The 25,482-nt window shown below is 42.5% G+C and overlaps 3 protein-coding genes across 3 annotated transcripts in view; all 3 read right to left on the bottom strand.

Moving 5' to 3' along the window:
• The window catches only part of LOC126355515 (cuticle protein 16.5-like), a 260,085-nt gene that overhangs the window by 89,506 nt on the left and 145,097 nt on the right, over positions 1 to 25,482 (bottom strand). The window lies entirely within an intron of this gene.
• Positions 1 to 25,482, bottom strand: part of LOC126355506 (cuticle protein 16.5-like) — a 195,810-nt gene that overhangs the window by 43,915 nt on the left and 126,413 nt on the right. The gene's annotated exons all lie outside the window — the stretch shown is intronic.
• LOC126355513 (cuticle protein 16.5-like) lies at positions 1,759 to 2,408 on the bottom strand. Its single transcript, XM_050005853.1, has 2 exons — positions 2,358 to 2,408; positions 1,759 to 2,261 (listed from the first exon to the last, which is right to left on the bottom strand). Exons 1-2 carry the CDS (start codon positions 2,367 to 2,369, stop codon positions 1,833 to 1,835), a joined length of 441 nt encoding a protein of 146 aa, XP_049861810.1. The 5' UTR covers positions 2,370 to 2,408; the 3' UTR covers positions 1,759 to 1,832.

Here is a 25,482-nt window from a genome sequence, read left to right as displayed (position 1 = left end):
AGTCATCGGTCTCATGGGATTAGGGAAGGACGGGGCCTTTCAAAGGAGCAATCCCTGCATTTGCCTGGAGCGATTTCGGGAAATCACGGAAAACCTTAATCAGGATGGCTCTACGCGGGATTGAACCGTCGTCCTCCCGAATGCGAGTCCAGTGTGCTAACCACTGCGACACCTCGCTGAGTGATAAATGTCTTTTATCTGCAATTGTTCACATTATTTAGAATTTTGAAAATTTTTCGAATCTTTAATGTTCTTTTAGCTTTAAGTTGACTGTGTCATGGTATATGTACTTGTACATTGTGATTTTAACCGGACAATTATTATGAACCATTTAGTTTGGTTTTCTTTGCTACTACACTGTCACTGCGTTTCGTGTACTGGAAAGTGGAACTACTGAAAAAATTATAGGTTCTAAAGCATGTCTGACGAGAACTCTTGGTAAGATGGAACTGGTGTCACTTTCCGGGGAGAGAAGAAATGGGTACTCGAGTAACTGTTCGCTAGGTTTGCGGAACTGTGAGTGCGGAGATAGTTGAGGGGGGAACCGAAAAATGTTACTTATCTACTGTATGCAGACTTAAGTGTTCATTTCAGTTTATGGGCTTCGTGACTTCTATGCACTCAAGCGGTTATTCCGATCGCCAATAGTTTAGGGCTGATCTGAGGGGTAAAATAAATTGTAGTCTTAAGTTGTAACTTAGTTTCCACCTACGACGCTTGGAAGCTGCAACAGTTCACAATTAGAGAGTGACTGACTGTGGATAGTTATCGATTACACTGTGAGACTCTAGGCGAGAATTCGAACTAATCACTACAGGAGAGATATGTCGCATTTCGTAGGTATGTCTGCTATTGTAATGTTTGACCTCTGCTTTTTGAAATGAAGTTGTAGCCAAGACTGTTGGAGTAATTAAGTTTAGAGATCGCTTCCTGTATCATTCTTTACTTCTACGGACACAGACTCTGATCCACAAGGCCATACTAATATAGTGGTTAAAAGTTCTTAATCCTTGTTTAGAATGAAATGTCTTCTGTTCTAATGAGTGGTTCCTACGTTTTGAAACGAAGTTGGAGGCAATACTATTGGTTTAAGGAAGCTAAGCAGTTCGGACAGTGCTGCTTTTATTGGTGTGTACAGCTGCAATCCACAAACTCTGATCAACAAGTTCATACTAATACTGTGATTTCAGACGTCTTATTCCTTCTCTGTATCCTGCTGACGTTAATTGTACAATGTGTTCAGTGCTCTTCTAGCGTTTGACATTGATATTTCAAGTAACTAGAATGGAGAAACATTTTCGTAACATACTTATGCGCATACTTTAGTTTACGACTGAACGCAACTGCTGACGTAGTTATCTCGCTGAATGTTTGCGTTGCACTTTTCTTACATCTGCCATACTTGAAACCGCGTAACAATATCTCCCTGTGCAATGTGACCACACTACAGAATTGGAACAGATTTAGAGACACTGCCCATTCACAGAAGAGGAAAAAATCACAAGTATTCCAAAAATTAAACTCTTCTATTCAGTAAGAGAAACATCAGCAAATGCTATAGGGGTGTCATGAATAGCATTGCAGTGGAGGCACTCTCTAGCTCAAATTGGAGAAAGATATCGTGTGATCTTTTTTGCCTTGAAAACATATTATATGTTCTGCAATATCAATGACTCATTTCTATACCGTTGTGTTGTTATTTCAAGGGAAAAAATTTGGCATATGCACTTGTAAGTGGAGAAAATCAAAAACAAAATAATAATTTATTTTAAGAATTTTATTATTTTTTGCAAAATTTTATTACAGGTAGAGCAGGGTGGCGGAAGGACATTTCAGCCCAGCAGAGCAGCCTTAGCGTGGAGGTGGGCGGCGGCGGCGAGGGCGCCAGGACCGGCGTAGGCCAGAGGGGCTGGGGCGGCATAGGCGACATGAGCGGGGGCGGCGTACGCCACAGCGGGGGCGGCGTAAGCCCGGGCAGCGTAAGCGAGGGCGGCGCCGTTGATGACGGCGTCACGGGCCTGAGTCTGGGCGACGGCGGTCAGGTGGGCGGCCCTGGTGGCGGCGACGGCAGGGGTGTCCAGCAGGTAGCCGTCGGAGCGCACGGCGACGGGGGCGGGGCCGTAGGCGGCGTAGCCGGCGTGCACGGGGGCGGCCACCACCGCGGGGGCGGCGTAGGCCGCGGGGGCGACGACTGCGGCGGGGGCGGCGCCCAGGTAGCCGGGCTTGGCCACTGCGACGGCCAGAACGGCGCTCAGGACGATCTGAAATTCAAGAAGTACAGTAAACTAGTGTTGCCCAGACAACGTTGTTGTTTTTGTAGTAAAGACTTATGATATTACTTCTGTCATAGTACGTACCAGGGTGTTCATGGCTGAGAGAGTTAGTGCTGCTGCTACTGCTGCTGCTGAAATGTGGCTGCTCAGCGGTCGCGCTGGTTTATATACACAGCTGGGCCAGCACGGGTAATGTGACGTGAAAGTAGAGATCCTCGAACTGCGGCCTTGCTTGAGGTCGTATGTTGGGCGTTGTCTCGTGACCGCCAGATCTTTTCGCACGCCTGTCCGCCTAATGAATGTTGCAAAGAGACGAACACCCGTAAGAAACTTCTGCGACGAGTATTTAAGAAAATGTGTAACACGCAGGAATATAGGCAGCTTCGTCATATGTATTCTTCCCCATGTTTCATTCATTTCTTTTTACTTTAGACGGTTTAGGACCTATTAGCCCTACACATCTTTCTATAAATGTGATAAACATTACATTTATAGATATAGTTGTTCCCAGGACTAATGGTCGATATTCCAGGATATAGCGATCATTCGAAACAAAAAAAGTCAAGTACACATTGTCTTTAAGGCATTACCATAAGAACTACGAGCACCGGAAAGACCGAACGGTTCTAGGCGCTACAGTCTGGAACCACTCGACCTCTACGGTCGTAGGTGTGTGATGTCTGTAGGTTAGTTAGGTTTAAGTAGTTCTAAGTTCTAGGGGACTGATGACCTCAGATGTTACGTCCCATAGTGCTCAGAGCCATTTGAACCCTTTTTCATCTTCGATACTGTGCAACAGATCTATTCCACTGCGAATTCTTTACCTCCCAGATTTTTTGAGGAGGTAGTGTGGACCAAAACAAGAAAAACTTGTCCGGTGAACATGGTTTATAAAGGGCATATCTGATGAATTATGAGCACTTGTTAAGTAGAGGAGGTGTGTTTCAAAGTAGCGAACACGACCTGGTGCCCATAGCTCTTAAGGTATGGACTTAAAAGTCGATGTTTGCTAGACATACTTTCCCTATTTTTGTCCTTACTACCACCTCTCGAAATATGGAATGTAGAAAGCTTGCAGTAACAGAGATTTGCTTCACTGCATCGAGGATGAAGACGTGCGCAAAGTTCTTAGAGTCAGTGATTACTAGAGTTTTTTGCTTCCAATGATCTTTCCTATCATATCCCTGAATATTCACCATTCCACCTCAGAAACCTTGGATAAATAATAACGGCTATAAGTAGTGCTTCGGCGCGGTAAATCACACACTTGAAACTTCTATAGAAACAGGAAAATACAGAGTAAAACAAAGACATGAAATAGTCATCAAACACATAAATGGAGTATATTACCATAATTATAGACTTCGAACTGGTGTGTTTAACTGCTCGTCAGGGCGCCAGTGGAAACAAATCTTATTGTAATGGACGTGGTAGTCTTCTTGGTGGAATAGTACGAGAACTGTTAGGTGTTAATTTGAATTATTTGCATCCCGAAATTTAATCTGTCAAGGTAAGCCTGTAACACAACATTACAGTACCTACTAAATATTTCGCGTGGTCAAGTATGTGACCATAATGTAATTTAATGATTATAAGCTGGATTTTGCCCTACATTTCGGCGTGGATAACCACGCCTTCTTCGGAACACACTAAAACTTTAAACTACCTAAAGGCATGGTCCAACATTAGAACAGAACGCCCAAAAGGGCAAAAGACTAGCATAAAATGTAAAACAAACGGTAAGTGTGAACCATGTCAATAGCTGTACTTAGCTCAAACCTCAGGAGCGTGCTTCCTCACCCCAGCCAACGTTCGGTGGGTCGCTGGCTCAATTGAGAAATCGTCTTCTTCCATGTGATTGGCATGAAACGTGTTACGAAAGTGATCCGATGACCGGGTCAAAGGTGCAGGAAGTTAATGCTTGTGTATGTATAATGTCCTAGCTCGAGGACAATTTTATAGAACTATAAAACGCGCATAGGCTGAAACTACATATGTGGGATAGAAAATTCAACCGATGGTCAAAACGCATGCCGGCAGGACAGACAAAATACCATCAGCTAGAAGCAGGCTAAAAATATGGGGGATGAATAACCCATTTTTCAATTACTTGGGGTCGGTGATAGTATTTGATGACTACGCTTGGATAAGCATATAAAGTTACTATACAACATTGTAAGCGCTATTGACCAGAAAAGGGTCAAATTGGTATGACTGGCTGCAAGTATTTGCGTGGAATGACATACAACGTCACCTTAATCACCCTTAATATCTAATGACAGAGATCATTTTGAAATAGTGCTATCGAATATGTAACAAAATAGTGTAAAATGAACCTAAGGCTAAACTGGTTTCTTAAAATCAGATACTTGAGGTACTGAACCATGAAGCTTAATCAAATGAGGTCTCTGAACGCGTGGAACAGACAAGCTATCTTTATGTTCTAATAGCTGTTGACGTAAAAAGACAAATAATGTAACAGGCTTAATATACATGCGTGAAAGGACGCACAACGTTGCTTTCGCCGCCCTTATTATCTCCTGACCGACAGAGGTTAAAGTGATTAGTCCTATCAGGTGTTACCAAAATGGTATGCAAAGTTATCTGTATATGCGTGAAGAGACGTACGACGTCATTCAACTTATTTTTTTTTTTTTTTTTTTTTTGAGAGAAAGAGAAAAGTTAAGGATTTATTTCCTAGTTTTATGCCAGGACTCGGACTTGGAATGAATATGACTAAAAACAGCCTTGCATCATCATATTCAACTTGGAAAATTATAACTAAGTGGGAACGGTTATTTGGACCATATTAGAAATATTGAAGCTTGTAATAAGCGAGAATACAGTGAACATGTACAAGATTCACTCATTATAGAGCGTTAAATGAAAGAAAAAAAGCATGTGTATTATATTAGTGTGCCCAAGTTTGTAAGGGTAGCCGTCACAACTAAAATTAAGGGAAGCTAGAGCGTCACTGAACGAATTGACCATTCGTGACACCAAGCTCCCGCATGAATGCATCGGCTACCTCCTATGTCGTATGGTAGAATATCAAGCACTGAGTAAGGGGATAAATGTTTCGAAAGAAATGTTTGTTTTTTAACTGGAGTTGGTCGTTAAGGATGCAGTCTTTGTCACACCATTGATGTTTAAAAACCTCCATTTCTTCTAATATTTCTAATTTCATATCCCTAACTTCAGAATGAAGCAGCTCGGTACTGGCTGTGCGATTAGGCGCGTGCACTAATTGTACAAGATGTTCAGCGAAGGGGGAACCCCGAGTACCGTCACCACTTCTGGTGGGAATGTGTTCCTTATGTCTAGTAGCTAGAGCTCGACGTGTTGGAGCGATATAACATTTCGGGCAGTAACCGCAGATAATTTTGTAAACCCCGGACTGAGAAATTTCATCACCAGCGCACTGTAAAGAGTGGATTAGGTTCCTTTTCAAATTATTATTAGTGGAGAAGGCTACTCTAAATCCAAAGGTTTTCAGTAAACGTCCTAATTTGTAACTTATTTTACCTATGAAAGGAACGGATATAATTGCCATTGGTTCGTCATCTACTGCATCACCTAATGTGGAAACCGTATTTTTATTTTCATTTATTTTCTAACTGTACATTCGATTTACTGAGTGTGAATTGTAACCGTTATTTTTAGCGATAGTTTCCAGCGTAACCAATTCCGTTTCTAGCGCCTCCGGGGAAACGGGGATAGCCATGGCACGATGTAGATTTGAATGAAAGAAGGTCAATTTTTGGGCTTGCGGATGTGCAGAGTCAGCAGGAATAATGTTATCAGAACATGTATTTTTTCGATATATATTAAAAGCAATGTGGCTGTCCACTACAGTCAACGTGAGATCTAAATAATTTAAGGACCTCATAGAGAACTCATTTTCATACGTGAAATTGATGTTTTCGTGAAACTCGTTAAATATTGAAAATATATGGTCTACATCACTTTGAGTGCCATTAATGACAACATATCTTGCATAAAATTTTATTTTACTCAAAATCTCTGCATTACTGGAGAAAAAAATCATATTCTATAGAGTTTAGAAAATTTCCAGAAATAATACCAGCTTCCCATACCTAATCCGAAGGGTTCACAACACATTTTACCATTGAAGGTGCAATAATTATATTTCAAGATTATCTGTAGCAAATTCATTAGCTCATCAATTTCGATGTCCGATATTCTCTTATGGTGACGTAAATTGCATCCTAAAATCAGGATGGTTTGGTCAACAGGTACATTTGAGGTGGATTCTTTATAATGATTAAATTATTCACGATTGCTGACGCGCTGCAGTGTTAAAAATTATCATGATCATAATGTAATTGTGTTGTAGTATGTCATACGTACCTTTTCTTAATTTATTAATATTGCCGTACTGTTAAAAATCAAAGAATTAATTCAAACGAATTAATTAATAAAGAATGTATTTATCACATATAAACAAAATTGTCTGATCAGGGAAGTCTACTATTGTAAGTAAGGATTATTGTCGCTGGGTTCGTAAGCACAGAGTCCTGCGTAACTAGTTGCCAGTATTGAGAGATTAAGTGCAGACGCGGTGCCCGGGAATGTAAGGAATAAACAGTAAGATTTTTAATGTGTCCTGTCATGTCATGTTGTAATTGGGCACAGTGCACAGTCATCAAGAAGAATTGAAATTCAAGAAACGTACTATAGCCCCGAACTTGTTACATGGGGCGATGATGGATAAAAGCCTATTCCCATACACTGTGGACGACTAATGAATGACACCGCACCAGCAGCAATTCATTAAAGTAAGATTCTATCAGTTTCATCCTCAGGTTGTATGAGGCTAGCTACAGCAGCACTTTTTCGTAACTGAAAACCGAAGTATTTAGTGCAGGAACTGCAATCGTGTAAATGAACTTTACCTCAATCATTTATCTAACAAGGTCCTAGATTATCACCATTATTGATTCCGAGAATACAACCAGTGAAAGAATAGAGATATATGGAAAGTGATGAGATTATTTAATTTCGATAACTAACATACATAAGATCCATTTATAAAACAGAGAAAGTGAGAATTATCGAAAACGGTCATTTAACTGCAGTGAGCTTTGTTATTTGGTAGGACAGCTAATTAAACAATAATGACTAAAAGCAAAGAGTATAAGCATTATTTCAATGAACGTCGACAAAATATTACTACAGAATAATACATTTCATGTTTATTGTGTACACTGAAAACACTGGTCCCATTTGCAAATTGCACAACAGTTTAGTGAAAAATTACTTATTCTTCGCTAAATGAAACATTATGAACTTTCCAGAAATGACTTACTCTATTAGATAACATGTATTTATGAAGATATGTATTTCTAAAGTCAGTAACAGCATTACAATGATCAATACACACCTATTTATTAAGCGAACTGTTTTGCAGACAGTTAACCTTTACTTGTATGTGTTTAGTACCGATACGTAAGATTCTGCTGGTATTATGATTGACTTTAATTCACTGTTTTAACTGTTTTTGTACATCCTAGCTAGGGTCAATGCTTTTGGTTCCGTTCTCACCTGATTATTCATAATTACAGTTTACAAACGGTTTATAATCACACAGTAATTTTTGCTCACATAGTGAGCTGGCGAACGTTTTTAAGTAATTTGATATCTAAAACAGATTAAGTTTATTTATTTCAGATATCACTAGCGATTTCTTACTTTTACCTTTTCCGTGAAAACTTCCTTCGACCGTTATCGTGTGAAGTAGTCGGGCGATAAAGATACGGTTACAATTTTATCTGCAAATATCCGGATTTTCTTTATCCTCCGAAACAAATGCTTTTCCTAAACAAAAGGGAACACTAGATGCACGCGTCATCAAAAAATCCTAATTAACCGGATATGTAGGTCCATTATAATCTACAATGTATTAGTAGAGTTACAGGAAGACGAACTGTGGATCAGTGTCTAGGAAGCCATCCAACACCATTCGATTGTTGAAACTTATATGCATCAGTTCATCAAAAAATATTTGCTGGCTCTTTCTGGTGAAATGGTCGATGTACGCTTCCTGACGGCACAAGAAGCAAGCCAGAGGCATATCTGCATCATTTCCACATCACGAATAACGTGCTAGCACCGTGTAAAGACAAAAGAGAAGCGACCGGAAACTGTTCGATCAAGCAACTGTGAAAGATACACAAGATTAAGGGCTCCTTCCATTACAGTAGACTTTCTGTCATATAAAAGAAGGAAAATAAGTAATATTATGACTTCAAAGACTTGTATGCCGCCATACTCATAAATCTGGACCGAAGATGCTAGTAGCAGGAACTAGTAATACTGTAGTTCCAAATTTAAAAAAACGAATTACATATCAATTTCTTTATAAATGATATTGTAATGTCTTGCAATTACATAACTCTTTAATGTAATTTATATCAGTGCACATAAAATAACTGAGTTTTGCGTCTCCGAAAAGCAGCATCGTCTTACATTTAGGAAAAGCAACAAATATATTTTGACAGTGATTTAGCAGTTCTCGTTTTTATAACATCAGCTGCTTTATATTTGTAAAATATTTCCCTGTACTTCTTTTCATATAAGTGACCAAAAGTATGTGCCTCTTTATCACTTGGAATCTTAAAAAGGCAACGTTATAAAATCATCTTTCACCGAAATGCACACTTCACGCGTAGTCCTTACCTGACTATAGTCTCTTATGATTCTCGTACTTCTTTCCGAATTTATCTTTTGTAATGTTTTGAGGTCTCATATTGCTCTACACACCGTGAAGCTCTATCTCTCCTGTTTTCATATTTTTCATTAATGTGAGTCTGCGTGTGGCATGGACATAATGGCAAGGAAATCTGATACTGTAGCGAAGAGTGAAGGATATTGCATTTCCAGGGCGGCATATGAGTGCTGTCAACAGGCAATGTACTCCTAAACACCGATGAAAACGCGTCGTCTCCATATCCTACAAATCAGTTCTTGCACTCATATTTATAGGAAGTCCATTGCAGTCTGAACGTGTTTGTTTTCGTTTCTTGCGAAACTTCAGAATTCTTGTTTGTAGCTTCCTGCTGATCTTGCACTGTTCATCATGTCAGGCGGGTCTGAGTATGTACACATACCACTTTTCTTTTATCGCACATATGGATATCCTATGGCCATCAGTAACTCTCGATTGTCAACTTAAGTGAAAACCTGCTACTGTGTACTTTCCCTACTTTTAACAACATTGTCATTGCAGTACCTGTTAACTAATTTGTCATCCATAAGTCTCTGTCAATGAGGTTCCGAACTTTTCACAAACATTTCTCTCTAATGAAACGTAACGTGTTCCATGTCTGCTTTGAAAACGTTGCTGTTGAGACTCAGTTGATAGACGTGCCTCATTAGCCACGTGTGTTCATGTAACCGTTTCTGCAACGGGGAGATATGATGGGCATGGTGCGAATTCGGCCCACGTATTAACGACCACGGGTCGGCGACCCGGCCAGACTGAATACGGTTTCAGGCAATTTCCCACATCTCACTAAGTGAAAATCGAGCCGATTCCTCTGTTACAAGTCAGATAGACGCTACACAAAGATTTAGGGTACGTCCTCACACTAGCACAATGAATTCACTCTATACGCACACAGAATGGGTACACTGCTTCCGTCCTCAGGGGTGAATTGGAAACTGACGACCTTAGCTGTTGCGTCTCAGACGGCCGGAGTGGCCGTGCGGTTCTGGGCGCTACAGTCTGGAGCCAAGCGACCGCTACGGTCGCAGGTTCAAATCCTGCCTTGGGCATGGATGTGTGTGATGTCCTTAGGTTAGTTAGGTTTAATTTGTTCTAAGTTCTAGGCGACTGATGACCTCAGAAGTTAGGTCGCGTAGTGCTCAGAGCCATTTGAACCAGCCTGTTGCGTCTCCTTAAACACTCAGCCAGTATCAGCAACAATTACTCCATCACGTCTCACAGACTGGTCTGAAACGTTAGACCTTTCCTGATAACCAGGGAGCCATTCCTACTGGGTGTCAGTGGAGGTCTGGGCACACTTTTTCAAAAGACCTGTCGCGTATCACCACGGAACAAACGACTCGGAGAGGGAGCACAGGTATTATTTATATTAGTTGCAAATCTATTCCTGTATATGTAAAACAGTTGAATGTCAACGTACACACATGTTACATATGGCTGTGGTTTGTTGCGGCTGGTGTTCAGACAGGCAGAAATATCGATCATCTAATAAAATGTCCATACAGAGCTGCACTGAAGCATATTTCTGCAGGAATTAGGTCTTACACGCAGTTCGATTCCAAATGTATTGGTGCTGTCTACGTTTCAAAGCTTACCTACTGTGTTTAAAAGAACCTTTTTAATATTTACGAGGGTTCTTCGGAAAGTAAGGAACGATCGGTCGCGAAATGGAAACCACAGTGAAAATCCGATGAAGTTTTGCACAGGTGTGTTGGGCAGTGTCTCTACTATACCCGTCGATCGCGCTGCGTCTTTCGTTTCAGTTCTGAGCACACAGGGAGCACATAAAGATACCTAGAACAAAGGTGTCTCCCGCCAAGTGCAAGGGTCTGGTTAGTAATTTAGCCTGAAGCTATGCAGCCTACATTAGGCATAACTGTCGTGGGTTTTCTTCTTCAAGACAATTCTCAGCCGCATTCTGCAGGGGCAATGAAGATGCTCCTGCATCGTTTTCAATTTGAAATATTTGATTGCGCACAACACAGCCCGTAATTGTCTCCCTCAAAGTTTCATGTCTGCTCACATGAACCGCTGGCTATGAGGACAACATGTTGGTGCAGACAACGAGCTGTAGGCCAGCGTAGAGAATTGGGGGGAAGCACTGGCTGCTGCCCTCTATAACGAGGGTATTGGAAAACTGCTACAACGCTACGACAAACGTCTAAGACGGATCGGCGACTATGGAGATAAGTAGCTCGAAGTTGTAGCTAACTGTTGCAAATAAAATAGTTTGATTTGCAATGTGGTTTCCATTTCGCGGACCTATTATTCCTTACCTCCCGAATAGCCCTCCTACATGCATGTTTCTGAAGAAGAGAAGTTAGTTAACATCGAGTGTAATTAAAGTGCCAGACTGTCTTTTCTGAAAGTATTTCTATGGAGTGTAGCTATGTACCGAAGTGAAACATGGTCGATAAACAGACAAGAAGAGAACAGGAGCTTTCGAAATGTGGTGCTACAGAAGAATGATGAGTACCAGTCGGGTAGATCACGTATTTAATGTGGAGTTACTGAATAGAATTGGGGAGATGAGGAATTTGTGGCACAACTTTACTAGAAAAAGGGTTCGGTTGGTAGGACATGTTGCTGGCCGGAGTGACCGAGTGGTTCTAGGCGCTACAGTGTGGAACCGCGTGACCGCTACGGTCGCAGGTTCGAATCCTGCCTCGGGCATGGATGTGTGTGATGTCCTTAGGTTAGTTAGGTTTAAGTAGTTCTAGGTTCCAGGCAACTGATGACCTCACCAGTTAAGTCCCATAGTGCTCAGAGCCTCTTGAACCAATTTTTAGGACATGTTCTGAGACATCAAGGGATTACCAACTTAGTATTGTAGGGCTGCGTAGAGGTTACAAATCGTAAAGGGAGGCCAAGAGATGAAAACACTAAGCAGATTCAGAAGGATGTAGGTTGCAGTAGGTACTTGGAGATGAACAATCTTGCACAGGATGGAGTAGCATGGAGAGCTGCATCAAACCAGTCTCTGGACAACAACAGTACACACATGTGTACACGCCACACATCATAATACAATGTCAATGTTAACTGATATTTCATGGTAATGCAACACAATGTCGTCTAATCATACGAAGTGGTGTTTACGTCTGGAGATGAATAATACAAATCTGTATCGCTTCATACAACAGCAATACTGAATATGACAAACTGAAAGGCCCGCTGATAGACTTGTAACAGCTCCATACTGAGCATATGAAGATGTAACAGATACGCTCGGGGAAATAATCTGAGCTCTTGGATACAAGGCGGTGTACTTATGGGGAACTCCTTATGGATACGTGCAAAGAGAGTTTTTTTTCCATCATCATATATCAGGTACAGAAGAATATAGACTCTTTTCTTTCCTTCAGTACCCACACAGAATAACAATGGTTTTTAATAGCCTCCGGCACTGTACAATAACCAGCAGAATATCTACATAACTGCAGACGTAAATTAGCAATATCAAATAAAATATTTGAAAATTTAATCGATATTAACTATTAACTATTAAACGTAATCAGTTACTGTATAACTATCATGTGTTTCATTCGTATTACAGGTTTGTAATACGAAAACTTTACGGTGATAGAATTATGTTATCCAAACTTATCCGGATATTGAAAACTAAAGGGAGCTAATTACACTCCTGGAAATTGAAATAAGAACACCGTGAATTCATTGTCCCAGCAAGGGGAAACTTTATTGACACATTCCTGGGGTCAGATACATCACATGATCACACTGACAGAACCACAGGCACATTGACACAGGCAACAGAGCATGCACAATGTCGGCACTAGTACAGTGTATATCCACCTTTCGCAGCAATGCAGGCTGCTATTCTCCCATGGAGACGATCGTAGAGATGCTGGATGTAGTCCTGTAGAACGGCTTGCCATGCCATTTCCACCTGGCGCCTCAGTTGGACCAGCGTTCGTGCTGGACGTGCAGACCGCGTGAGACGACGCTTCATCCAGTCCCAAATATGCTCAATGGGGGACAGATCCGGAGATCTTGCTGGCCAGGATAGTTGACTTACACCTTCTAGAGCACGTTGGGTGGCACGGGATACATGCAGACGTGCATTGTCCTGTTGGAACAGCAAGTTCCCCTGCCGGTCTAGGAATGGTAGAACGATGGGTTCAATGACGGTTTGGATGTACCGTGCTCTATTCAGTGTCCCCTCGACGATCACCAGAGGTGTACGGCCAGTGTAGGAGATCGCTCCCCACACCATGATGCCGGATGTTGGCCCTGTGTGCCTCGGTCGTATGCAGTCCTGATTGTGGCGCTCATCTGCACGGCGCCAAACACGCATACGACCATCATTGGCACCAAGGCAGAAGCGACTCTCACCGCTGAAGACGACACGACTCCATTCGTCCCTCCATTCACGCCTGTCGCGACACCACTGGAGGCGGGCTGCACGATGTTGGGGCGTGAGCGAAAGACGGCCTAACGGCGTGCGGGACCGTAGTCCAGCTTCATGGAGACGGTTGCGAATGGTCCTCGCCGATACCCCAGGAGCAACAGTGTTCCTAATTTGCTGGGAAGTGGCGGTGCGGTCCCCTACGGCACTGCGTAGGATCCTACGGTCTTGGCGTGCATCCGTGCGTCGCTGCGGTCCGGTCCCAGGTCGACGGGCACGTGCACCTTCCGCCGACCACTGGCGACAACATCGATGTACTGTGGAGACCTCACGCCCCACGTGTTGAGCAATTCGGCGGTACGTCCACCCGCCCTCCCGCATGCCCACTATACGTCCTCGCTCAAAGTCCGTCAACTGGACATACGGTTCACTTCCACGCTGTCGCGGCATGCTACCAGTGTTAAAGAGTGCGATGGAGCTCCGTATGCCACGGCAAACTGGCTGACACTGACGGCGGCGGTGCACAAATGCTGCGCAGCTAGCGCCATTCGACGGCCAACACGGCGGTTCCTGGTGTGTCCGCTGTGCCGTGCGTGTGATCATTGTTTTTACAGCCCTCTCGCAGTGTCCGGAGCAAGTATGGTGGGTCTGACACACCGGTGTCAATGTGTTCTTTTTTCCATTTCCAGGAGTGTATATCGCAACTGACACACAGCGTTTATTTACTGTAGTGATAAGCTGTGTGGCCCAGTAATTTTGAGTCTCATCCATAACGTTTTGTCTGGAACTCAACTCAACGTCTTCAGCCCTCGTCTATCTTCCATGCAGCAAACCTCAAATTATATATAGATAAATACACTTTCCTTTCCAAAGATCCATAGTAAGGGTATCCTCAAAGACGTTATATCAACAAAAATACGTAATAGATACCTACAAAAGGAGAGATAGCCTACTGTCCGTAGCATGGATCAAAAGCGAAATGGTGTAGGTCGTACAAAATAAACTGGCAGGGGAAGCCAGAGGATCCAGCGAAAAAAATAAGCGTAATTAAAAATAGTTCTCAAGCATGATAAATAAGTCGAAAATCTGAAATACATTTTCATTTAAATTTTAACAACAAGCTTCTCACAAAATATGTAAATTAGTATGCCACAAAGTGCATGGTTCTTAGGCTATCACCATCAAGCAGTTTACATCAATTGCTTCCACATATCGCATTAACATGCCGAAGATGCACAGAGATACAGAACACAATTACAGGCAAAAACATTATAAGCTTGAAGAGTTTAATAAACGTGAACTGCAAGGTAAACGGTGTTTACAGCCACAGTACAAGCACCTTCGTGGTTAAGTTGGAGACAGTGAGAATAAATGCGTCTCCTCTTTGACAGAAATGGAGCCGCTACTTTAGTTCAGGAATAATAAAGTAACGCACTGTAATTATAAAAGTACAGATAAACTTTTTTCCGCGTTCTTCATGAAGCTTCACTGTGAGGAAACTCAAAACTATTTTCTACGGTGGCAGCGTTGCATTAGAAAGAAGGGAGTATGGAAAGTTTGGGTTTAATGATGAGTTGGTTAGAGATGGAACACTAGCTGGAATTATTTCAAGGATGCGGAAGGAAAATCGCCATGCTCTTTAAAATCAACCATGCCGAAATTAGCCTGGAGCGATTTAAGGAAATCTCTGGCAAACTAAATCTGGATTGCCGGACGCGGATTTGAACCGTCGCCCTCCGGAGTCCAGTATCCTAACCACTGCGCCACCTCACTTGGTTCGTTACATTCGAGTTCCTAAATTGTGATTCGGTTTTTACTGTGAGTTGCCACCGGTGTTGAAAGCAGCTGGCCGTGATGTGAAGGAGAAGTGGTAAAGTTTCGGACCACCAGACTTTGCTCCGATGGCCTGCATTAAATTACAGCACACAGCGGCAGTATCTCATCACACGAGACGATGTGCTTTTGTTGTTGATGATGCTTCACTGAGATGTGGACGTTGATATGGGTGGTCCAATGGGTACCAAGAGTGCACACGGAGTCAACAGCAGTCTCCCGTCTCCGTTCTTACTTTTTCATACAATCCAAGCATTACAACACTCTATACGGACATCCATTACGGTCAGCACTGCATCCACCCCTCGGATTACCTATCGATGATCTGCATGCCGCTGTTGAAATCCCACCCCTAAAAGAGCGTTTCCAAGATCTGGAAAGGGCCTTGTATGAAGGCTCCTGCAGATCAGGAAATGTCCTCGTCCACTCCCTAGGTCGGTATGACATGTCCCGCGATAATCTCAAACGCCCAATGACGATCTTCGACGACTAAGTCGAAGAGAAAATCCCTATATCCAATTCCTAATCTTCCTCCATCCCCCATAATATCAATCATCTCGTCAACTTCAGGAAAGTACCAGAAACACACGAAACATTCATCACATCACGTAGACATCCAAGAACTACAGAAATAACCATACACACAAGTACACAGTGGAGTAAAAGCCCTAAGGCTACATACTCCCCCACACACTTCCCCAAGGAGGGGAAAGTATTAGATGAAAGGGAACGAGTGTGCATGTCAGTGCATTCTGTCTCCTTATCAGCACTGACTCATCGCGCAAAGTTTTGATGTTCAATTATAATAATGTGCCAATAGCCGTAAGAAATCTGATGTTACATTTAATTTTATAATTCAAGTACGAGAAGAATTTTGTGCCATTCGCACTTGGACGTACATCTATTTTGGCAGTGGAATCGCGCACAAAAATTATGTTTCGTGGTAAGTTCTTTGCTATGTATAAATGTCAGGTCTGCCTCACGAATACGATGAAGTTTCTGCAGTGTCAGCATAGATTGTACGGTTCGCAGATTGTATACCGATAAGGTTCCTTTCAGATTACGCTCATACTATAGCTCCCTACTCAGCACTCATATACAACCGCTCGCTCACCGATAGATCTGTACCTACAGATTGGAAAATTGCGCAGGTCGCACCATTGTTCAAGAAGGGTAGTAGGAGTAATCCATTCAACTACAGACCTATATCATTGACGTCGGTTTGCAGTAGGGTTTTGGAGCATATACTGTATTCAAACATTATGAATCACCTCGAAGGGAACGATCTATTGACACGTAATCAGCATGGCTTCAGAAAAACATCGCTCTTGTGCAACGCAGCTAGCTCTTTATTCGCACGAAGTAATGGCCGCTATCGACAGGGGATATCAAGTTGATTCAGTATGTCTAGATTTCCGGAAAGCTTTTGACACCGTTCCTCACAAGCGACTTCTAATCAAGCTGCGGAGCTATGGGGTATCATCTCAGTTGTGCGACTGGATTCGCTATTTCCTGTCAGGAAGGTTGCAGTTCGTAGTAATAGACGGCAAATCATCGACTAAAACTGAAGTGATATCAGGTGTTCCCCCAGGGAAACGTCCTGGGACCTCTGCTGTTCCTGATCTATATAAATGACCTGGGTGACAATCTGAGCAGTTCTCTTAGATTGTTCGCAGATGATGCTGTAATTTACCGTCTAGTAAGGTCATCCGAAGACCAGTATCAGTTGCAAAGCGATTTAGAAAAGATTGCTGTATGGTGTGTCAGGTGGCAGTTGACGCTAAATAACGAAAAGTGTGAGATGATCCACATGAGTTCCAAAAGAAATCCGTTGGAATTCGATTACTCGATAAATAGTACAATTCTCAAGGCTGTCAATTCAACTAAGTACCTGGGTGTTAAAATTACGAACAACTTCAGTTGGAAGGACCACATAGATAATATTGTCGGGAAGGCGAGCCAAAGGTTGCGTTTCATTGGCAGGACACTTAGAAGATGGAACAAGTCCACTAAAGAGACAGCTTACACTACACTCGTTCGTCCTCTGTTAGAATATTGCTGCGCGGTGTGGGATCCTTACGAGGTGGGATTGACGGAGGACATCGAAAGGGTGCAAAAAAGGGGAGCTCGTTTTGTATTATCACGTAATAGGGGAGAGAGTGTGGCAGATATGATACACGAGTTGGGATGGAAGTCATTACAGCATAGACGTTTTTCGTCGCGGCGAGACCTTTTTACGAAATTTCAGTCACCAACTTTCTCTTCCGAATGCGAAAATATTTTGTTGAGCCCAACCTACATAGGTAGGAATGATCATCAAAATAAAATAAGAGAAATCAGAGCTCGAACAGAAAGGTTTAGGTGTTCGTTTTTCCCGCTCGCTGTTCGGGAGTGGAATAGTAGAGAGATAGTATGATTGTGGTTCGATGAACCCTTTGCCAAGCACTTAAATGTGAATTGTAGAGTAGTCATGTAGATGTATAGGAGAAAAGGTGTCTCACAAACCGTTCATTCATATCACCACTAGAAATTTAGAATCAAGGACATTTCCTCTTCCTTGACATCTCTCGAAAATCGATTCGACATTCGCTCACCAATGGGCGGTGTTCAATGCACATATCAAAAACAAAGACCGTTAAATCGTATCTTGCGGCCTGATCGAGCATAGTACCTGCAACCGCCAGCGGAGCACATACAAAGGGTGAGTAACTAACTATTGCCGCCAAGAGTAACTCCAAAAGTATGGAAATGAAAAGTTTGTGAGACAAAATGCGCATGGGACGACGAGGAACGTAATATGTCGTTGGTTTGTTCAGAGATATTAAGGTCAACTTTGTTTTTATAAATTGGATGCTATAGTTTTGTACTTATTTTCTGATAGTGGCTATCGATACGAATCCAATGATGTGTAACAGTACGTTCTTTGAAGGTCAACGAAGGTCAAAAAGGCGACATGAACGTCCATATACAGAAGGTGTTCGAAGTGGTGACCATTGGTATCAATGTAGATCGGCAATCTTCTTATCATGGGTTGAGTGGTATTCCTTATCACTTCTGCCCTTATCGAAGCATATCCTCTGACAGTTCTCTATTGTATATCCATATCTGCAGATGTAGTTGGAACGTATTTATATGCAATTTTTTTTACAAATCACCACAATAAATAATCCAGAAGAATCAAGTCTAGCGAAGGAGCAGGTCACGACACATCTCCTCCGCGTCCAATCCAAAGCTTTGGGAATTGTCTCTGCAACTCATTTCTAGCCATCAGCGAATAATGTGCCTGACACATCGTGTTGAGACCACATTGTGCGCCTCGTTCCTAAATGTATTTCTCCTAATAACAGACCTAATGTTTCTTGCAGGGTTTCTTGTAGGGTGAGAACGTTTGAAGATATCTTCCTAACATAAAGATTTCCTTCGATGAAATAGGGGCCTATGATTCTGTCCTCCACAATCCCACACCATACATTCACCGACCACGGTTTTTGGTGTGCAACATGCCGCAGCCAACATGGATTTTCAGTTGCCCAATAATGCATGTTACGCAATTCAACATTTCCATGATTCGTGAATGTAGCCTAATAAGTAAATAAAATAAAATAAATAAATTTGTCATCCTCCTGAGCCTGAAGTTTAGCCCATAGGCAAAATTCAATGCGACGCATACACTCCGTTCCAGTTAATGCTTGATGGAGACTGATATGGTAAGGACGATATTTATGGCGATACAGAACATGAACAACACTACTCTGGTACATGTCAGATTCCCTTGCAAACTAACACAAGGATCTCGGACCACAGTTGCAAAAGAACCAATTTCCGTTTCCTCGTTAGTAACTTTCCCTTGCCTAATATGTTTCCGATGCGTTAAAAAACCAGCTGTCCTCAGTTTATCATAGAAATATTTAAATGTAAGACGTGTAGGGTGAGAACGTTTGAAGATATCTTTCGGCCTATAAATCTCTAGTTCCCACTGAATTTCGTTTTCGTTTTCCGTAAATGAGAAGCATATCGACTTGTTCTTAGAAGGAATACATCATTCAAATTCGCTTGATTCTACTGTACTAGTCTTACCGTTCTTATGAGTGTTGTATTGCGAAACCGTCGAATGGTGTTTACATGTCAATGGCACGTTAGATTAATACGCTGTATGCTGCGAATATTTACTATTTGTACGATATACGAGAGAGAATGGTCAAAGCATTTGCTTCGATAAGTGCCGATGTGATACGGAATACCACTCAATCCATGATAAGAAGACTGCAGCGCTGTATTAATACCAATGGTGATCACTTGGAACACCTTCTGTAAATCGACGTTCATGCCACCTTTGTGACCTTCGTTGACCGTCAAAGACCTTACTGTTACACATCATTGGATTCGTCTCGATAGCCGCTATCAGAAAATAAGGACCAAACTGTAGCATCCCATTTTAAAAAAACTAAGTTGACCTTCGTATCTCCGACGCGACACCACCTGGTAACAAAAAACCAACGTTATATTATGGCCTCCGTTGTCCCATGCAACTTTTGTGCCACAAACTTTTCAGCTCCTATCATACTTTCGGAGTTATTCTAGGTGGCAATAGTTAGTGACTCACCCTGTATTTGTCAAATGATACATGCTCTTTCGAGGGGTTACAACCAATTTCACGAGACTGTACCTTCTTTAGGGATGAAAACAGAAAACTGGAGCAAATGTTAAACTAGGTATCGAAGCTTGAAGCTTATTTAGGCGTAAGTTGGCTGTTCGTGTGATTGGCGGTGTGGTCAGGTAGCACGGTGCTTCATGATCGAGACTACAATAGCACTGTAACAAAGGCATTCTCTGTTTCAACAGGTACAATTGAGGTACAACTGCGTGGGGTGATTTTAGTCGAGAATACACCACTGTTCCTCCCACTGCTCAAAGTATTCCACGATGGTATCAGCAGTGCCAATGTGGTTGCTTATCTAAGGGAAAATGCAGAGGTCGTGCTTTGTGCTCGTTGAGGACGTAGAGCACATTCAACAGAATTGTGTACGTGTCTGTCTGGCGCCTTTTATGGTGAAGTTCGTGTTTCAAATCATAATGGATTCCATTTCTGTACTCCTTTCACTAAGATGATAAGCAGCAACGAGTACAATTTTGCAAACCTATCCCAGTGGTGGAGATGGAGGGTAATAGCTGCTTTTCACGTTTAGCTGGCGGTGCATAGGTTATGTTCCACAAAAGTGGAAAACGTAAGCACGTGGAGATCACAGTAGCCATATTTAACAGCCGAACACGAGAAGCTTGTTGTGCTCTGCGTCGTTTACTGAGTAAAGGTTTGCAGACCCGTTCTCTCTGAGGAAAACGTAAGCACGTGGAGATCACAGTAGCCATATTTAACAGCCGAACACGAGAAGCTTGTTGTGCTCTGCGTCGTTTACTGAGTAAAAGTTTGCAGACCCGTTCTCTCTGAGGAAACCACAATTACATTAATGAAATACCGGGATAAGCTGAATTCTGGCTTCCTCAAAAGTAGCTATAACATGCTGAAAACTTTTATTTTTTAATAGGACGGAACGACACTGTGCTATGACATGCATGTGAGAGTGTTCCTTGACCATGAGCGGCCTCAAAGATGGGTGTGTCGTAAATGACGTGTAGATTGCGAATTGGACCATTAGCCACGAAGGTCGTCTGTTCTTACTGTACGCTTTTGTGTGCATGTGGAGGGGGCATCGTGAAAGACTCCATCGGTTTGGCACCTCTTCCTACAACTTTTGTTAACTAAATGGGAACAGCAGTGAATGTCGGTAAGCCTCTGTATTAGCTCTAATTTCCAGTATTTCCTTGTCGTGATCATTAGCGAGAAGTATTTGGGAGGACGTAATGTGTTATCTGACTCTTCTCAGAAATATTTATCGAAATTTCAGCAGTAAACCTTCCGGTAGTGCATGACGCCTTTCTTGTACCCTCTGCCACTGGAGTTTGTTGAGCATTAACTATGGAGTGAGACTGATGTATCTCCAGATATCTTCGTAAGAGTATGGGGCGATGTAAACGTTTGTGTATTTCTCGTGTGTCCACTGGACACTGCCATTGATTTGAAAAGTTCAGGGAAAACTTTTACGCTAAACATATTTGTAAAAAGTACTGTAAGGTTACAAGTAAATAGTACAATCCGATGGATCTATGAAAATAAATAAATAAAAACATTTACCCTATCGGACAGCTAAAAGTTCATGTATGATATACGGGGTGATTCTTATTAATGTTCGAAAACCCCCGAGGTGACCTAGGGGGCAGTGCTGTACATCGCTTAACTAGGCTATTTTCGTTTGGATCATCTTTTGTAAATGCCTTCTGTTGTAAACGTAGATATTACAATACTTTTGTGCTGGTTGTAAGCAAGAAAAAGCTGTTCTTATTTTATATTTGTTTCGATTTGTCCCTTTTTCTTTTGGTTACAGACTTCATTTAGTAAAGAAAACGTAGGTCATTAACTGGTCACGGCACGTTTCCACATCTAGGCTAGGTTTTTTTATACTGTACTTTGTAATAAACCTGTTGAGACTGCAAGAGCCGGCCGCAGTGGCCGAGCGGTCCTAGGCACTACAGTCCTGAACCGCGCGACCTCTGCGGTCGCAGGTTCGAATCCTGCCTCGGCCATGGATGTGTGTGATGTCCTTAGGTTAGTTCGGTTTAAGTAGTTCTAAGTTCTAAGTGACTGATGAGCTCAGAAGTTAAGTCCCATAGTGCTGAGAGCCATTTGAACCATTTTTGAGACTGCCAGACCGATAAATAAAACTGTAAATCTTTCGTTAATGTAAACATATAAATTGTCTAACTTAGTGCAAGGAAAGTCTACTTGCTACACGCAAGACTCGAACCCCGTGCCTCACTACCAAAGTCGCGGACGTAGCCCCCAGACGCACACCGGTGTGAATGTTTGATTTGGATTGTGATCGTCAGCTGCTATGGCCCGATAGGCTCAACCGCTGCGTGTGTAGTTAGGTATGTCATCTGGTGACGTCACATGGTACTGACCATGCGATGTGATGCGATAGAATCAGTTCAACATTGTTCGCCGTCAATGTTGCTCTCTTCACGAACTCACGTCGATGGATTGCGTGGGAAAGCAGAACTACTTGCCGAAAATTTGCACTTGGTGTAGTGAGTAGCAGCTCTGCTTAAACAGATAAATGTAAGATAATGCCTACAACTTGTATAGTTTAGCAATAAAAGTGAAATCGTGTATAGTCAATATTATAGTGTTGTTCCACCAAAGCACGCAACATATGCGTACGCACCCGAAGTTGTGAGCATTTGTTCGTCGTCGCTAGTGTGAAACACAGCTCTTCTGCTGAGCAAGTGATGGTAGCTCTTAAGGCCCGCTGTGTCTTACATTAAATTATTTGTCCCAGTGTCACCTACACCGCTTTTTAAAAGTTAGTAAGAATTACCCTAGCTAGTCTCTTTAAATCGGATGGATAATTACCCTGTTTAGGCTCTAGAAATCAGATGGATCTGTTACCACTCCCTCAGTAACAAGTACCAGACGCTGGCGTTGCTAAGCGACAACACCGGACGTCAAGACATTGTTGTTGTTGTGGTATTCAGTCCTGAGACTGGTTTGATGCAGCTTTCCATGCTAATCTATCCTGTGTAAGCTCTTTCATCTCCCAGTACCTACTGCACCCTACATCCTCCTGAATCTGCTTAGTGTACACTTCTCTTGGTCTCCCTCTACGATTTTTACCCTCCACGCTGCCCTCCAATGCTTAATTTGTGATCCCTTGATGCCTCAAGATATGTCCTACCAACCGACCCCTTCTTCTAGTCAAGTTGTGCCACAAACTTCTCTTCTCCCCAATCCTATTCAATACCTCCTCACTAGTTACGTGATCTACCCATCTAATCTTCAACATTCTTCTGTAGCACTACATTTCGAAAGCTTCTATTCTCATCTTGTTCAAACTATTTATTGTCCATGTTTCAATTCCATACATGGCTACACTCCACACAAATATTTTCAGAAATGATTTCCTGACACTTTAATCTATACTCGATGTTAACAAATTTCTCTTCTTCAGAAACGCTTTCCTTGCCACTGCCAATCTACATTTTATATCCTCTCTACTTCGACCATTATCAGTTATTTTGCTCCCCAAATAGCAAAACTCCTTTACTACTTTAAGTGTCTCATTTCCTAATCTAATTCCCTCAGCATCACCCGGCTTAATTCGACTACATTCCATTATCCTCGTTTTGCTTTTGTTGATGTTCATCTTATATCCTACTTTCAAGACACTTTCCATTCCATTCAACTGCTCTTCCGAGTCCTTAGCTGTCTCTGACAGAATTACAATGTCATCGGCGAACCTCAACATTCTGATTTTTTCTCCATGAATTTTAATACCTACTCCGAATTTTTCTTTTGTTTCCTTTACTGCTTGCTCAATATACAGATTGAATAACACTGCGAAGAGCCTTCAACCCTGTCTAACTCCCTTCCCAACCACTGCTTCCCTTTCATGCCCCTCGACTCTTATAACTTCCATCTGGGTTCTGTACAAATTGTAAATATCCTTTCGCTCCCTGTATTTTGCCCCTCCCACCATTAGAATTTGAAGGAGAGTATTCCAGTCAACATTATCAAACGATTTATCTACGTCTACAAATTCTGGAAATGTAGGTTTGCCTTTCCTTAATCTTTCTTCCAAGATAAGTTGTAGGGTCACTATTGCCTCACGTGTTCCAACATTTCTACGGAATCCAAACTGATCTTCCCTGAGGTCGGCTTCTTCCAGTTTTTCCATTCGTCTGTAAATAATTCGTGTTAGTATTTTGTAACTGTGTCTTATTAAACTGATAGTTCGGTAATTATCACATCTGTCAACACCTGCTTTCTTTGGGATTGGGAGTATTATATTCTTATTGAAGTCTGAGGATATTTCTCCAGTCTTGTACATCTTGCTCACCAGATGGTAGAGTTTTGTCAGGACTGGCTCTCTCAAGGCCATCAGTAGTTCTAGTCGAATGTTGTCTACTTCCGGGGCCGTGTGTCGACTCAAGTCTTTCAGTGCTCTGTCAAACTCTTCACGCAGTATCGTATCTCCCATTTCATCTTCATCTACATCCTCTTCCATTTCCATAATATTGTCGTCAAGTACATCGCCCTTGTATAGACCCTCTATATACTCCTTCCACCTTTCTGGTTTCCTCTCTATGCTTAGTCTAGACGGAATTCCTCCGTGTTTCGCTGTCCGCCTAGTCACCTTGGCGAGCGCAGGTGCTGGAGCAGACCAGCCACTCGCTTCCATAACGGACCGGTGACCGTAGCTGCTCGGCTATTAGCTGCGCCGCCCGCCCCGGGCCCTGGGACACGCAGGGTCGGCCACTGCTTCGCGGCTACCTTGCAATACCTGCGGTCGGCGGACGTTGCGCAACTGAAGGAACCTGGAGCGACCCACGCCTAAAGGCGCTACGCAGCACTGGCCGCCGCCAATGACAATACTGGCGTCTGTCCTTAGTTCAGCACAACGGTTTCCAATCACGTCATTCACTGAAACTTCCTGGCAGCTTAAAACTGTGTTCCGAACGGAGACTCGAACTCAGGACCTTTGCCTTTCGCGGGAAGGTGCTCTACCATCTGAGCTACCCAGGTACGACTCAAGCCTGTGCTCACAGCTTTACTTCCGCCAGTACCTCGTCTCCTAGAAACGTCATTCACTATCGTTGAATTCTTCAGTATGGTCGGAGGCCGGCATTGCTAATATTTTGGGAGTCTCCACACAGAGATAATCGTTGCGGGAACGTAGAGCATAATCTGAGCTCAAAAAGTATGTACTGGAGGTAAATAAGAGTCTGTCAACGGATTAGTATTTAGTCAGGTAGAACCACTTGTGCGAAATAGAGATTGCTTTATTCACAAATTACATCTTGCCAATAACAAATTCAGTCGAACAGTTCGATTCCGCCTTCCCAGATTTGCGAAAAGCGTTCCTCACTATGCCACGCTACTAACCAAGATATAGTTACACGGAACGTCTTCGCCAGTAAGTGACAGACACTATGAATATTCGAGCAACAAAGAGCAGTATGTTCCGTAAATGTTGTACATAAACGAGAGCAATATGAGTTGTGCCTCTAGGAAGGACCTGGACGTCAGACGTTCTCAATACATACCGGGCATCCTCCCCCCCCCCCCCCAAAAAAAAAAGAGAGCTTACGAACCTTAAGGACAGGACAGGTTCCTTACACAAAAACAAAAAAAGATGTAAGCAAGCGCT

Source organism: Schistocerca gregaria, chromosome 3 (assembly GCF_023897955.1).
Source record: "Schistocerca gregaria isolate iqSchGreg1 chromosome 3, iqSchGreg1.2, whole genome shotgun sequence".
NCBI classification, from domain to species: domain Eukaryota; kingdom Metazoa; phylum Arthropoda; class Insecta; order Orthoptera; family Acrididae; genus Schistocerca; species Schistocerca gregaria.
The sequence above is the reverse complement of the archived record's forward strand: the minus strand, read 5'-3'. Positions and strand labels throughout refer to the sequence as shown.